This window comes from Rhineura floridana, chromosome 2, assembly GCF_030035675.1.
Source record: "Rhineura floridana isolate rRhiFlo1 chromosome 2, rRhiFlo1.hap2, whole genome shotgun sequence".
Lineage (NCBI taxonomy): Eukaryota > Metazoa > Chordata > Lepidosauria > Squamata > Rhineuridae > Rhineura > Rhineura floridana.
The window spans coordinates 104,568,013-104,583,482 of record NC_084481.1 but is presented as its reverse complement, the minus strand read 5'-3'; the positions used below and the strand labels follow the sequence as shown (position 1 = coordinate 104,583,482).

Genomic DNA, 15,470 nt, shown 5'->3' with positions numbered 1-15,470 from the left:
GTGGAACAACAACATGTTGAAGGAGAATAGGAAACTGTTGTGGAGAGCAACAACAAAGTGGAGAAAACTCAACAGAAAAGGGTGACAGGAGCAGAAGAGTGAGAAACCACCTTTCACCAGTGGAACTATGGAACCGCTTTCATGCACTTGAGAATGAGACTAGAGGACAGCCTGCTGGGGAAGAATTACAGGAGACATAACAGTGAGCGAAAAGCTGAAGCTCAGTCAGGTAGAAGCAATGAAACCACACCCCACAACAAGAAGAGAAGAGTAGTAGTGGAAGACTCCCTACTGCATGGGATTGAAACTCAAGTATGCCGAGAAGATCCATGGACTCACCAGGTATACTGTCTCCCTGAGGGACAGATTAGAGATGTGACAGAAGGTTGCCAACACTCATAAAGTCCACTGACAGGTATTCCTTTCTTCTCACCCATGTGGGAATGAATTTTGTTGCCAAGCGGAGCTACCATGAAGTCACGTCAGACTTTGAAGCTCTGGGAAGGACTCTGGTGCCCAGACAGTTTTCTCATCCATCCTTCCGGTACTTAGTAGTAGAAAGGAAAAGAAAAATACTCTGAATGTATGAATGGCTAAGCAGGTGGTGCCAATGTAAGGTAGTTGGATTCTGAGACCACGGGCTCCACTTCCTGGAAGATGGACTGCTGGCAAGTGATAGGTTGCACCTCACAAGGACTGGGAAGAATGTGTTTGGCCACAGTACGGAGAATTTCATCAGGAGAGCTTTAAACTGACTCCAAAGAGGGAGGGAGATGTAAACTTGGCAGTAAAATGAACAAAGGCTTGTGCACAGTAAGAGGAACTAAGGGAACAGCAATAATGGGGCCCAGTAATAGTCTTCATAAAAATGTAAGATGGAAGCCAGGCCATAAATCACATGGTCTTCAATGTCTGTATACTAATGCCCAGAGTATGGGAAACAAACAAGACAAACTTGAACTCTTAATACAGGAGAGTAAATACGACTTGATAGGTATAACTGAAACTTGGTGGGATGACTCCCATGACTGGAATACAGCAACTGAAGGGTTTAACTTGTTCAAAAAAAAACATAAGGAATAGAAAGGGAGGCAGAGTCACAGTATATTTTAAAAATAAATATCCCTGCACAGAAACACAGGAGGAAGTACTTGGTAGTTCCATCAAAAGTATCTGGATTAAAATAAATGGGGCAAGAAATAAAAGGAACATGGTGCTTGGAGTCTAATCCCGACCACCTAATCAAGGGGAAAACGAGGATGAAACTTTTGAAAAGCAAACTGTCAATGTTTTGAGGAGGCATGATATAGTAGTAATGGGGGACTTCAATTACCCCAATATCTCTTGGGAGATGGGTGGGAGTTTCTAAAGAAGGGAATTCTAAAGGTGCAATGGTAAACAATTCCATCAAGTAAAAAAGGGAGAAGACAGAAGAAGAAACTGTGGCTTCACAAAAAGCTTAGAGATGATCGGAAAGCAAAAAATGACACATACAAAGTGGAAGGCCAAGCCTCAAAGGAAGAGTACAGACAGGTAGCACGGAATTGCAGGGATGGCATCAGGAAGGCTAAAGCTCAGAATGAGCTGAGCTTAGCGAGAGATGCCAAAAACAACAAAAGAGTTTTCTTCAGGTACATCCATAGTAAAAGACAAAGAAAAGAAATGGTGGTACAGTTACTCAATGAGGAGGGCAAAATGATAGCAGATGACAAAGAAAAAGCAGAAGTGCTCAATTCCTGCTTTGGCTCAGTCTTCTCCCTCCTGGGAAACGTGAAGTTGAAGGAGCAGGATTGCAATTTGAAATTGATAGACAAATGGTCAAGTAATACCAAATCACTTTGAAAGAGTTCAAATCAACAGGGTCCGATGAACTGCATCCTAGAGCATTGAAGAAACTGGCTGAAGAACTCTCAGAAACACTGTCTAATTATCTTTGTGAAATCGTAGAGGAAGGGTGAAGTGCCGGATGACTGGAGAAGAGCTAATGTTGTCCCTATCTTCAAAAAGGGCAAAAAGAAGTCATCAGGGAACTACAGACCAGTCAGCCTAACATCAATCCCTGGAAAAACTCTGGAGCAGATTATAAAGCAATCAATCTGTAACCACCTTGAAAACAATGCAGTTACTAGGAGCCAACATGGATTCATCAAGGACAAATCCTGCCAGACTAATCTCATCTCATTTTTTGCTTGGGTAACCTTCATTGTAGACTGTGGGAATGCTGTGGACATAATATATCTCACCTTCAGCAAAGCTTCTAACAAAGTGCCCCATGACATTCTGATTAGCAAGCTAGCTAAATGTGGGCTGGATGGAACAACTATCAGGTGGATCTACAGTTGGCTACAGAATCGTACTCAATGAGTCCTTATCAATGGTTCCTTCTCAAACTGGGAGGAGGTAACGAGTGGGGTACTGCAGGGCTCAGTCCTGGGCCCAGTGCTCTTCAACATTTTTATTAATGACTTGCATGAGGAGGTGCAGGGAACACTTATCAAATTTGCAGATGATACAAAATTGGAAGGGATAGCTAATACCCTAGAAGACAGAAACATAGGGAAAATTGGCTTAACAATACTAGCTGCGAGAAGGATCTTGGAATTGTTATTGATCACAAGCTGAATATGAGCCAACAGGATGATGTGGTTGCAAAAATGGCATATGTTATTTTAGGCAGCATTAACAGTATAGTTTCCAAATCATGTCAAATATTAGTTCACCTTTATTTGGCAATGGCTAGGCCTCATTCTGAGCACTGCATCCAGTTCTGAACACAACACTTTAAGATAAACTGGAACAGGTTCAGAGGAGGGCAATGAAGATGATCAGGAGACTGGAAACAAATTTCTATGAAGAGAGAATGAAATAATTGGGCATATTTAGCCCTGAGAAGACTGAAAGGATATATGATAGCACTTTTTAAGTACTTGAAAGGTTCCCACACAGAGGAGGGCCAGGATCTCTTAAGAACATAAGAACATAAGAAGAGCCTGCTGGATCAGGCCAGTGGCCCATCTAGTCCAGCATCCTGTTCTCACAGTGGCCAACCAGGTGCCTGGGGGAAGCCCGCAAGCAGGACCCGAGTGCAAGAACACTCTCCCCTCCTGAGGCTTCCGGCAACTGGTTTTCAGAAGCATGCTGCCTCTGACTAGGGTGGCACAGCACAGCCATCACGGCTAGTAGCCATTGATAGCCCTGTCCTCCATGAATTTGTCTAATCTTCTTTTAAAGCCATCCAAGCTGGTGGCCATTACTGCATCTTGTGGGAGCAAATTCCATAGTTTAACTATGCGCTGAGTAAAGAAGTACTTCCTTTTGTCTGTCCTGAATCTTCCAACATTCAGCTTCTTTGAACGTCCACGAGTTCTAGTATTATGAGAGAAGGAGAAGAACTTTTCTCTATCCACTTTCTCAATGCCATGCATAATTTTATACACTTCTATCATGTCTCCTCTGACCCGTCTTTTCTCTAAACTAAAAAGCCCCAAATGCTGCAACCTTTCCTCGTACGAGAGTCGCTCCATCCCCTTGATCATTCTGGTTGCCCTCTTCTGAACCTTTTCCAACTCTATAATATCCTTTTTGAGATGAGGTGACCAGAACTGTACACAGTATTCCAAATGCGGCCGCACCATAGATTTATACAACGGCATTATGATATCGGCTGTTTTATTTTCAATACCTTTCCTAATTATTGCTAGCATGGAATTTGCCTTTTTCACAACTGCCGCACACTGGGTCGACATTTTCATCGTGCTGTCCACTACAACCCCGAGGTCTCTCTCCTGGTCGGTCACTGCCAGTTCAGACCCCATGAGCGTATATGTGAAATTAAGATTTTTTGCTCCAATATGCATAATTTTACACTTGCTTATATTGAATTGCATTTGCCATTTTTCCGCCCATTCACTCAGTTTGGAGAGGTCTTTTTGGAGCTTTTCGCAATCCCTTTTTGTTTTAACAACCCTGAACAATTTAGTGTCGTCAGCAAACTTGGCCACTTCTTCTCGATCATTCCAGAGTGCAGGACATGGAATAATGGGCTCAAGTTGCAGGAAGCCAGATTTCAACTGACCATCAAGAAAAAATTCCTAACCATTAGAGCGATACAACAATGGAACCAATTACCTAGGAAGGTGGTGGTCTCTCCAACACTGGAGGCATTCAAGAGGCAGCTAGACAGCCACCTGTTGGGTATGCTTTAATTTGGATTCCTGCACTGAGCAAGGGGTTGGACTCGATGGTCTTATAAGGCTCCTTCCAACTCTATGAAGACACTAGGTGGACCTCACAAAGGACAACGTTCCACAGATGGGGAACCACAACTGAAAAAGGCCTTCACCCTTGTGAGGTGAAGTGGGGGAAGAGACTAGTCCCTAATTCCACTGACATTAAAATCTTGGATTTTTCAGTTGATGTCTATGGGCAGTTTTTACATCTGTCCCTGAGAACATTTAACAAGTGCTTCTCATTGTGAAGCAAGAAATGAGTTCCTGACAAGGAAATAGTACTTTGTCTTTTTTATATCTGTTTCTTCCTCCATTCTCTTTTGCACATCTGCCAACTTATAGCGGCAATTTGAAGCCTCCCTGACTGCCATGCTGTCTTCTTCACCAGCCACTTCCATTTCCCTCCCCCATCCCAAATGTTCTTTTCCAACTGACCCAAGGTTCTAAGGCTGCTGAGCAAGCCCCGTCCACACTGGGCGGCTTTGGGGGATTTCCTGCTTCTAGTTTTGTCCTAAAGATTTTTTCTACTTCTGCAAAACTTTGGGTTCTCCCATCCCTACTGATACCTCCCTCTTGCATGCTAGTGGTACTGTTTTGGTAACTTAGTGACTGGCAATCCCTGGAGCAGGAATCTCTTCACTACAATATCTGTGGAGACAATGAGAGCATGCACATTTTGAAAGCCCCAGGTTTCTGTGCTTTGAGTGGCAGCTCAGCTGTGTGAGACTGATCAAATCAGTGCAGTTGGAAAGGGATTCTGGATTTCCTTTGGTTGTTAAGGCAACCAATTGCTCCAGCCTGTACAACTTGTGACCTACAAAGCCAAATGAAGCACACCAGCAATTTATGATTATCTGCAGCAGCAGCAGCAGAAGCCTGGGGAGTAGCAGATGAGTGAGCCCGAGCAGATGGAGATGGAAGAGTTAGGAAATATAGAATACATTGGTGTCAGCGGCCTCCTCCTGCTACTCCTCAGGCCTGGCATCAGCACTGCCTCTGGTGCTGGCGCATCTTCGGGGCTGCAACCTGGAGTTCATGATGCATTGGGCATCTGTGATGATGGGACGCGGCTCCTCGCAGGACTCGGTGGAATTCAAGATGGGCCATTCCAGCTTCATCTTGTGCCACCACATGGAGCTCGCCTTCCGCGCCCAGCACTTCTACCTACACTGCCTCGGCAAGAACGGCATCCATGTCAATGGTGCCTTCCAGGGCAGGGGCAGCTCGGCCCTCCAGCTGCCCCCGCATCCTTCTGTTTGCCATTTTTGGGATCCCCTGGGAAGCTTGTGAGACTTTGGGGGTGATTTGTGTGTGTTGAACCCTGGGTGAGAGCTACGGTGGATGGGTGGAGTCCTGGGTGAGAGCCAGGAGGTTGAGAGATGTTGAGTGGAGAAGTGCAAGGCAATTGCTTTTAAACGAGAACTGTCACTAGAAGCTAAAATGATGAAACTGAGGCTATCATACTTTGGACACATAATGAGAAGACATGATTCACTAGACAAGACAATAATGCTGGGAAAAACAGAAGGGAGTAGAAAAAGGGGAAGACTAAATGAGAGATGGATTGATTCCATAAAGGAAACTACAGACCTGAACTTACAAGATCTGAACAGGGTGGTTCATGACAGATGCTCTTGGAGGTCACTGATTCATAGGGTCGCCATAAGTCGTAATCGACTTGAAGGCACATAACAACAAAATGCATTTATATTGTCACTTTATTGTATATTTTTATAATACTTGCTTTTGTTTTATTTTTATTTTATTTTATTTATTTATTAAATTTATTAGTCGCCCATCTGGCTGATTTACCAGCCACTCTGGGCGATGTACAACATAAAAACATATAATTTACATTAAAACCTTAAAATTCCAACAATAACACTAAAACCTAACCTGCCCCAAAAGCCTGCCTGAAGAGCCAGGTTTTCAAGGTCCGGCGGAAGCTCATCATGGAGGGGGCATGGCGGATGTCATTTGGGAGGGAGTTCCACAGAGTGGGTGCCATGATCGAAAATGCCCTCTCCCTAGTACTCACCAGTCTAGCTGTTTCAACTGGTGGGACGGAGAGAAGGTCTTTTGAGGCTGATCTTGTTGGGCGGCAACATTGATGATGTTGGAGGCACTCTTCCAGATAGACTGGGCCGAAACCGTATATGGTTTTAAAGGTTAAAACCAACACCTAGAATTGGGCCCGGAAAGCAACTGGTAACCAGTGCAACTCCTTCAGCACTGGAGTGATGTGATCTCGCCGGCGGCTACCCTTAATCAGGCGAGCGGCCGCATTCTGTACCAGTTGCAGCTTCCGGACCGTTTTCAAGGGTAACCCCATGTAAAGCGCATTACAGTAGTCTAGGCGAGAGGAGACCAGGGTATGTACCACCAATGGGAGCAGATGGTTTGGAAGGTAGGGGTGCAGCCTTCGTAGTAGATGGAGTTGATACAACGCCGCCTGGCTCACAGCTGAGACCTGAGGCTCCATGGACAGTTGGGAGTCAAGAATGACCCCCAGGCTGCAGACTTGGTCTTTCAGGGGCAATTGTACCCAATTAAGCACCAAGTTAACATCCCCCAACCTTCCCTTGTCTCCCACGAACAGTACCTCGGTTTTGTCAGGGTTCAGCTTCAGCTTATTCCTTCCCATCCAGCCACACACCAACTCCAGGCACTTAGACAGGGTTTCCACAACCAACCCCGGTGAAGACTTAAACAAGAGATAGAGCTGAGTGTCATCTGCATACTGATGGCATTGCAGCCCACATCTCCTGATGATAGCTCCCAGCGGCTTTACGTAGATGTTAAATAGCATTGGGGAGAGGATGGAACCCTGTGGCACCCCACAAGTGAGAGGCCATGGGTCTGAAACCTCATCCCCCAGTGCTACCCTCTGGTACCTATCAAAGAGGAAGGAGTGGAACCACTGCAGTACAGTGCCCCCAATGCCCAGCCTCTCCAGGCGGTCCAGGAGGATGCCGTGATCAACAGTATCAAAAGCCGCTGAGAGATCCAGGAGGATGAGGAAGGTACCCTCCTCATATCATCCACCAAGGCGACCAAGGCTGTTTCAGTCCCATGTCCAGGCCTGAAGCCGGATTGAAATGGATCAAGATAATCTGCTTCCTCCAAATGCGCTTGCAACTGCTTTACCACCACCTGCTCCACCATCTTGCCCAGAAATGGTAAATTCGAGACTGGGTGAAAGTTGTTCAAGACTTGGGGATCCAAGGAGGGCTTCTTTAGAATTGGTTTTATTATTGCCTCCTTGAGGGCTGATGGCATTATTCCCTCTTCCAGGGACATATTTACCACTGCCTTGATCCCCTCGCTCAGTCTATCTTTGCCACTCATGCCATGACGGGCAAGGGTCAAGTAAGCAGGTGGTAGGGTTTAAGGTTGAAAGCACCTTGTCCACTTCCTTGGATGGAAGAAGATGGAACCGATCCCAACCCGCCGAGATGCCCCTGGCTGACTCTGGCTCACTCACTGTATCCACAGCGCATGGAATAGCACTCTTTATACAATTGATTTTATCAGCAAAGTGCCTTGCCAATTTGTCACAGGAGGCCTTAGACTGTTCCATTGGCTCCAGGGCAACTGGACCGACCAGGCTCCGGACCACTTGGAACAACCTCCTGGGACAGCACCCTGCGGACACAATAGAAGCAGCATAAAAATCCTTTTTTGCTGCCCCTATTGCCACATGGTACGCTGCTGCCACCACTCTAATCTGTGTTCAATCGTCCTCAGAGCGTGATTTCCGCCACCGGCGCTCAAGCCCTCACCTCCTGCCTCAGAGTTCGCAGCCGTGGGGTATACCACGGCGCCACCTGAGCTCTATTCAGGGGGAGAGGGCGTTTCGGAGCCACCCGGTCTATTGCCCCGGTCATTGCCGTGTTCCACATCTCCACCAGAGCCTCCACCGAGTGCCCGTGTGCATGCTCCAAGGATTCCCCAAGCGCTTTCATGAATCCATCTGGATTTTATCTTCTGTACACCACTTAGGAGATTTTTATATATATTAAGCAGTATAGAAATGGTTTAAATAAATAAATTTTACATCTTCATCCAAATTTTACAGAAGCTTTGGAAACTGAATTAATTAAATAAGTGTAAATTATTTCCAAAGAGCTACCACAGAAATTTGTATGTATGATACCTCTTTAAATGCATACCTAACTCCTTCATAGCCTCTTGTTTGTTTGTTTCCAATATTTTAGTTATTTCCTGTTAAAAAATTGAAAGTACATTTTATGTTAAACAAAACACCTATTTCCTTGAAAGATGGTTTCATCTCTATAGTCACTAATGAATAATTACACCGATTTTAATTGGCAATAGCAAATATGAAAAAAAAATCTTTTGCCCCCAACCTAAAGACTTGAAATACTTAAAATAAAGACAGTTGTAAGCAGGTTCCAGCTACAAAGCAAATCATGGTTTGCCAGTACAGAAGTAACATTACACTACTGACAGACAGGCAACGATGAGAGAATTCATGACCGTGAGAGAGGAAGGGCAAATCTGTGGCATGCTTCCCATTTCCTAACTATTGCTAGCATTACCTCTGAACTGGATTCTATCTTTAACTCTGGAAAAGGGCTTATATGTGGAAAACATCCATTTCTTTATTTCTGAGCAGTACCGCATTACTTGGAGGTGTTATATGTACTACAGTAGAGAAGGGCATCAGCCTGTGGTACATATTGTTAGTGTGGTTGCTTGACTGATGACAAAGTGTTTTATAAAGGTTCAGTTCTCTTGTCTTGATCTTGTTTCCCACTTATTCTGAGACTCTTGTAGCCTCTACTACTTCCATAGGCCCTGACTTTTTTACATGTACAAAATATTATTTTGGTAATCCCATTTTGCAGAGTCTTCCTCAAAAGATATTTGTGTCTCTTTAAAAACAGGAAATGGGAACCTGTGTCCCCTCCCCACATGTTTTTTTAACTTCATCAGCCCCAGCCCGCATGGCCAATAGACAGGGTTAATGGAAGCTGTAGTCCATTTGGAGAGCCACAGCTGTCCCACTCCTGCTTTAAAGAATGATGCCACAAATTTATTTTTTCTGCTTAAAATAAAATTATTTACTCACTTGATAAACTCTCTCATGGCCAGCAATCTGTCCAATTAAACATTTTATATCTTCTTCACCTTGAACATATCCTTTGGCAATATCATATCGGAAAGTGAGCTGTCTGTTTATTTGTTTGTCCAATAAAGACATCACTTTGGGTATCACAAGCTGAAATACATAACATATTAAAAACAACAGCTACAAAAATATCTATTACGTGTGGCAGAGTAAATGGCTGTATTAGCTCACTGCATGTCCTTCACCATTACCCAAGTCAGGACCATCATCAAACCTAGATATCCAGTTGCTCCTGGGATACTTGTGTAAGTTCACACAAACAATTTGTTTAAATAGAGGATTTGGAAGATCTGGAAAAGAGGCACAAGCAAGATCCTTCAGATGACATATATGAGAGGTTGGTTGTAGTGAAAAATAGAGTCACATGATATGGTGGCTGCAGAGAAAACTGGTGATGACAAAACAAAGGTATTTCAAAAAAGGAGCTATACAAGACAAGCTTCGCACATGGCGGTTTGCAAAGCAGCAAAAACAAAATCTGATATCTCTGTTCAGACAGTAGCAGGACAAGTAAAGACTGATAGGAAGGCGATCGGTGAGGAATTTTATTAGTATTATCAAGACCTATATACATCTCAAAGCCCATCAATACATGATATAGGTCAGATCTTGGGACTTTGCATATTCCCAGCTTTACAGCTGCAGACAATTAAGCTGTTAGTGTTCCAGTTACAGAGGAGGAAATAAAGTCTTACCTTCAGCAAGCCAAGAAAATCCAGGCTCCCAGTCTTGAGTGTTGAGTTGTATGCCAAATAGAACTCAAGACTGGGAGCCCTAATTCTAGCAGCTGAATTAGCTAGTCTATACAATGCATATCTGGATTCTGGAAATCTTCCTAACAGCTGGTTTAAAGTTAAGATTGTCCTTATATTGAGGGAGGGTAAGGATCCAGCAAAGGTCAAATTGTATAGGCCAATTTCACTTTTAAACACAGATTATAAAATCCTGACCAGAATTATGGCAAGGAGACTAAATGATGTGATTTCTAATTACATAAATCCTGAGCAATTGGGTTCATAAAAGGCAGACAGATTTGTTTTAATTTCAGAAAAGTGATTAACATTATTGATAAGGACCAAATTTATTATTTATTTATTACATTTATACCCCACCTTTCTTTTACATGAAACCCAAGGCAGTTTACATACGGTTCCCAGGCAGTCTCCCATCCAGGCACTAACCAGACCTGACCCCACTGGCCTTATGTGCCTTTAGACCATAGCCTGGGACCAGATCAGTAAGATTCCAACAGTACTTTTACTTCTTGATGCCATTAAAGCTTTTGATGGAGTGAAGTGGCCATACTTAATTGACGTGATGAAAATTTACAATATGGCACCTAGATTCGTTAATTATGTAAAGTCTATATACTCAAGGCCAGTGGCAAAGATACTTGTGAATAAAAGGCTGAAAAATAAGCTGACTTTAAAAAGAGGGATCAGAGAGGGGTGTCTGCTGTTGCTGTTACTCTTTGCCCTAGCAACAGAACCACTGGCCTGTGCTATCATGGAGGAGCCAAGAATTAAAGGGATCAAGGCCTAAGGGTCTCAGATTAAGATCACTCCTTATGCATATGATGTCATGCTTTCTATAGTTGATCATAGAGCTAGTCTTCCCCCAATCTTTAGTATAAGTGATTGATTCAATAAAATCTCTGGGTATGAGTTTAATAAACAGAAGATAGAAATCCTGACTGTAAACTTGGCAAAGGATGAAGAGCAATACATTGAGCAAAACTATGGGTTGAGAATTTGAGATTGCCCAGTTAAATATCTGGGCGCAAAATTGGTAGTGAATGTGAAGAAAGTAGCTAAATTGAACTATGACACTGCAGTATAAGCAACTAAAGCTGAGTTGAATAGATGGAAGAAGTTAAAATTATCCTGGCTCACCATAATAAATGCAATTAGGATGTCCACAGTCTCAAGATTTCTGTATTTGTTCATAGCATTGCTACTATCAATTTCAGAGAACTGAAAAGCTGGCAAAAGATCCTAGACAGTTTTATCTGGAATAAGAACATCCCAGAATAGATTCTATCCTAGTTCCAGTATTTTCAAATAAGGGATTTTCTAATTAATTTAATAAGCCTAAGGCTGATCTCAGGGAAGCGATTAAATAGGAGGAGATGCTTGAATGCTATCAACTAATTACAAAATACTGTTGGATTTGAAAGTTAAAGAACATTGAAAGCTGGACCTTGAAAGCTAAAGAAAAGGTGGGAGAGAGAGATAGGAAGGCCACTCCTAAAATTTGGGGACTGATTGACAAGACCTCTTTCTCTTTCCCAGTACAAGAATTTCAGTATAAGTTAATGCTAAGGTGGTATCTGACACCACAGCGTTTGAACAAAATGCAGTCTGTTAAGTATTTCAGGTGCTGGAACTGTCATGTTCTTAATGCCAATCTCAAACATATGTGGTGGGATTGCCCCATCGTTTTGTCATACTGGTCCTACATAGTCCGTGTTATCTCAGATATAACAGGTTTCCCCTTAAGACGAACTTTGATGTTGATAATCTTTCAGGTTATTCCAGACATCATTCCAGCAATCTTAAATCATTGGTAGGTATAATGATCGTAGCAGCAAAAATCAAATGGACCAGAAAGTGGGAAATGGCACAACCTCCTAATAAAAATGAATGGCTGAATAAACGTTTAGAACTTGCTGTAATAGACAAGTTAACTTATCTTGTGAATAGGACAGAAGGGACATTAAGAGGCACAGAATTCATGGAATGGTGGGCAAGATTCATCCGATACTGGAATGGCAGATATGGAAATTACAGACTCAAGATATTTTTGTTTCAGTAATTTATAGTTAACTGACCATATTTCTAGTACATTAGGATATCAGGAAGTGGAAAATGATTAGCTCTCATTTTTCTTATGTAGTGAATCTCCTTTTTGCTTTTTATTCTTGAGAGGGCTTCTCTCTCTCTCTATTTATATAAATGGTAAATCATTAATATATTGATATTAGCACCTCTTTTCTTTTTATACATATATATATTCTATGTATCTTTTTTCTTTTTTTTATGTATTCTTTTTGTGTATGTGCTGGAAATGGATTTATATTGTATACTATATATTCATTTAAGCAATAAAATTTTTAAAAATCATTGTCAAAAAAGGTAATAAAATCTTGTGAGTTTTATTAAATGAGTCTGTAGCTTTATAGTCTCTTAAAGTTCTTAAATAGCATGTTAATTTCTCCATAGTGGCGAGGTTCTATACATTTTTGTACCGGAGTCGGATGGTTACACCTGCTGCATTTTTTCAGTTTTGTGTGATTACAAGGCATGCAGCCAGCAGCATGTATCATATTAAGTCCTTAGAGGCAGCATCCCCTTTTTTCCCTAAAACAACATGAGACAGAGTTGTAGGCTTTTCACCACTGGATAGCAAGCTATCAGGCTGATATTAGCAATTACATCTTCCCAGTACATTTCAACCACAGGATAGTCCCACCATAAATAAAAATCTGATCCTTTAAAATCACACCACCTCCAGCAATCTGCAGAGCCCTCTCCCCATGTCCTTGCTATGTGCACTGGGGTTCAGGCAGCTCCTATAAGCTATGCACAAGGATGGAAGAGAAATCTCTTTTGAATGGATTTACAAATGGAATTTAGTGGTTCTGACCTGATTGAGCTTTGCATGCAACAGATCACCTCTTGCATTAAGTGCCCACTTATTTCTGAACCACTCATGCATTGTTATTTGTTCTGAAAGAGTCTAATTACATGCAAAATTATAACCAAAATTATATGCAAGAATACACATATTATATATGTAATATGCATAAAAGAGTCAAACCCCATGCAACACTATTTCAACAGCATAATTTTTTATGTATTGATACACTGAATATTTTTATACACATATATACATTGTTGTATGTTATCTGTTTATGTGCTGAATACTTTAGGAAACCTGGAGTGTACATGCATATAAAATGCACAAAATAGTATGCATATAATACATATATACAACGTGCGAGAATTGTTTATATTTTTAATGGAACCAGTAAAAACCCTCACTTCTCATTGGATCTAGGAGCAAGATGGGAATTAGAAAAATTCAATGCAAATAAGCTCAATATCGAGATTTTCAGAACATTTCATTCCTAGGTATGGAAGCAGCAGAATTTCACAAGAAATGAACTGTAATGCCTTTCAGTGGGAAATGACACTGAGACTGACAAGTCAAACAAATGCAATCTCTTCTATAATTAGCCACCATGGAAGTGGAAATCCTGGACTCAGTCCAACCAGTATGAAGAAAATTCCAGAATTTCTAGAGTCCTGGCTCCTGAAGAAAAAAAACTGACAGCAACATCTACCTGGTGCCATTTTTTCTCCTGTGAATGAGAAGGGTTTAAGCAGAAAGAAGGCAGGACAATATCAACCTATATAACAAGCCAATTCTGGAAACAAAAATGGCATTTCTGGGTAATGCATGAAAAAAGCTCTTCCATTAGATATCAGGATGGCAGCTAAGGCTGACATTTAGCACTTTGACGTTTGGGCTGCACCTATGTTTGCTTGTTTGTTTGTTTGTAGAAGCAGGATTGATTGAACCATTTGAGATCTTGGATTTGTACTTTAGACAAAAGACAGTATATATGTATCTCTTCCACAAATTCAGCACACTGTTGAACTAAAATTTAAAGGATGTCACAAAAGCTCGGAAACAAGCCATGCCAGCAGCCTGTTGTCTTCTAGCCAAACAGGACTACTTTGGGAATTAAGGGAAAGCCCATCCCCTTGATGTCAATCTTACTAAAAGTCTTGTTTGTCAACCAGGAGGAGGTTCTGCCCAGTCTCAGAATCATAGAAGAAAATAATGTTTTCAACAACGTTATAGAAAAAATAATAGAAATAGATTTCTTACCTTCAAGAGCCGCAGAATTCTTAAAATGCGAATAAATCGGAATATCCTGATAGCATTAATCATAGGGTATGATGGACTAAGTGATTTAAACAAATTGATAATCATGACATCAACAACTCCCACTACTATGATTATAAGATCAAACTGGTTCCAGTGGTAATAGATGTAGGTCCTCCCCATTGCAAAAGCCTGTTTAAAACAAATATAAAATAGACATTAAATAAGAATGCTTTTTCACTTGTATGTATTAAGCATTTTTTATCCCACTCTTCAGCTGACAGGGCTCCCAAAACACTTTACATAATAGAAACAATAACAAATGGACAGCTCCCTAAAAGGAAAGCAGTTAGAAGCGGAACCTTAAAAGGATACGTACTGGGTACAAGTGTTTTTTAATAACAATAACAATAATATGTTCATAAATGACCTGGAGCTAAGGATGAGCAGTGAACTGGACACATTTGTAGATTACACCAAATTATTCAGGGTAATAAAAACCAAAGAGGGCTGAGAAGAGCTCCAAAAGGATCTCTTCAAACTGGGTGAATGGGCAAGGAAATAGCAAATTAAATTCAAGTGTAAAATGATGCACATTGGTTCAAAAAAGCATAACTTTGGAGGAGGCCGACAGAGCACACCAGAGACTGGAAGGTGTCAGCTCCTTTCTCCAACAGATTCCACCTGCAGGCCAGCCCACAGTCTTAGGAAGAACCAGCTCAGGCTGTAGTTCAGTTGGATAGGAAGTTACTTCCAAGTCCCTCTCCATAAGATCAAGGGCAGCAGAAAATGTTCCAGTGTGTGGTAGAAATGAAAAGGGCAAATTCCACACTAAGGATTATTAGGAAAGGAAAATCAAACTGCCATTATTGCCATACAGATACTCAAATCTATGGTGACTCATAAGGCCACACCTGAAATACAGTGTACAATTCTGGTTGCTTAAAAAGGACAATCTAAGGCTGGAAAAGAAGAAAAGGGCAAACGAAATGATCAGAGCTCCCTCTCTGTGAGGAATTGCTGCAACATTTGATTTTTTAAATTTATAATAAAGGTTAATACAGTTGGGTTATGACAGAGGTTTATAAAACAATGCATAGTATGGAAAAAATGAATACAAAGATGTTTTTTCTCCCTTGCTCATAAAATTAGAAATCAAGGTCACCCAATATAACATTGTCAGAAGACTCAGA

At 41.6% G+C, this 15,470-nt stretch overlaps 1 protein-coding gene across 11 annotated transcripts in view; it reads right to left on the bottom strand.

The window, feature by feature from the left end:
* Positions 1-15,470, bottom strand: part of LOC133376937 (sodium/hydrogen exchanger 10-like) — a 238,936-nt gene that overhangs the window by 60,406 nt on the left and 163,060 nt on the right. For all 11 annotated transcript variants that reach the window (XM_061609941.1, XM_061609934.1, XM_061609937.1 and 8 more), the window contains 3 exons: positions 14,281-14,469; positions 9,325-9,474; positions 8,402-8,453 (listed from right to left, as the gene is read on the bottom strand). In XM_061609941.1, coding sequence (XP_061465925.1) covers positions 8,402-8,453; positions 9,325-9,474; positions 14,281-14,469 — 391 coding nt within the window. The remainder of the gene's footprint in view (positions 1-8,401; positions 8,454-9,324; positions 9,475-14,280; positions 14,470-15,470) is intronic.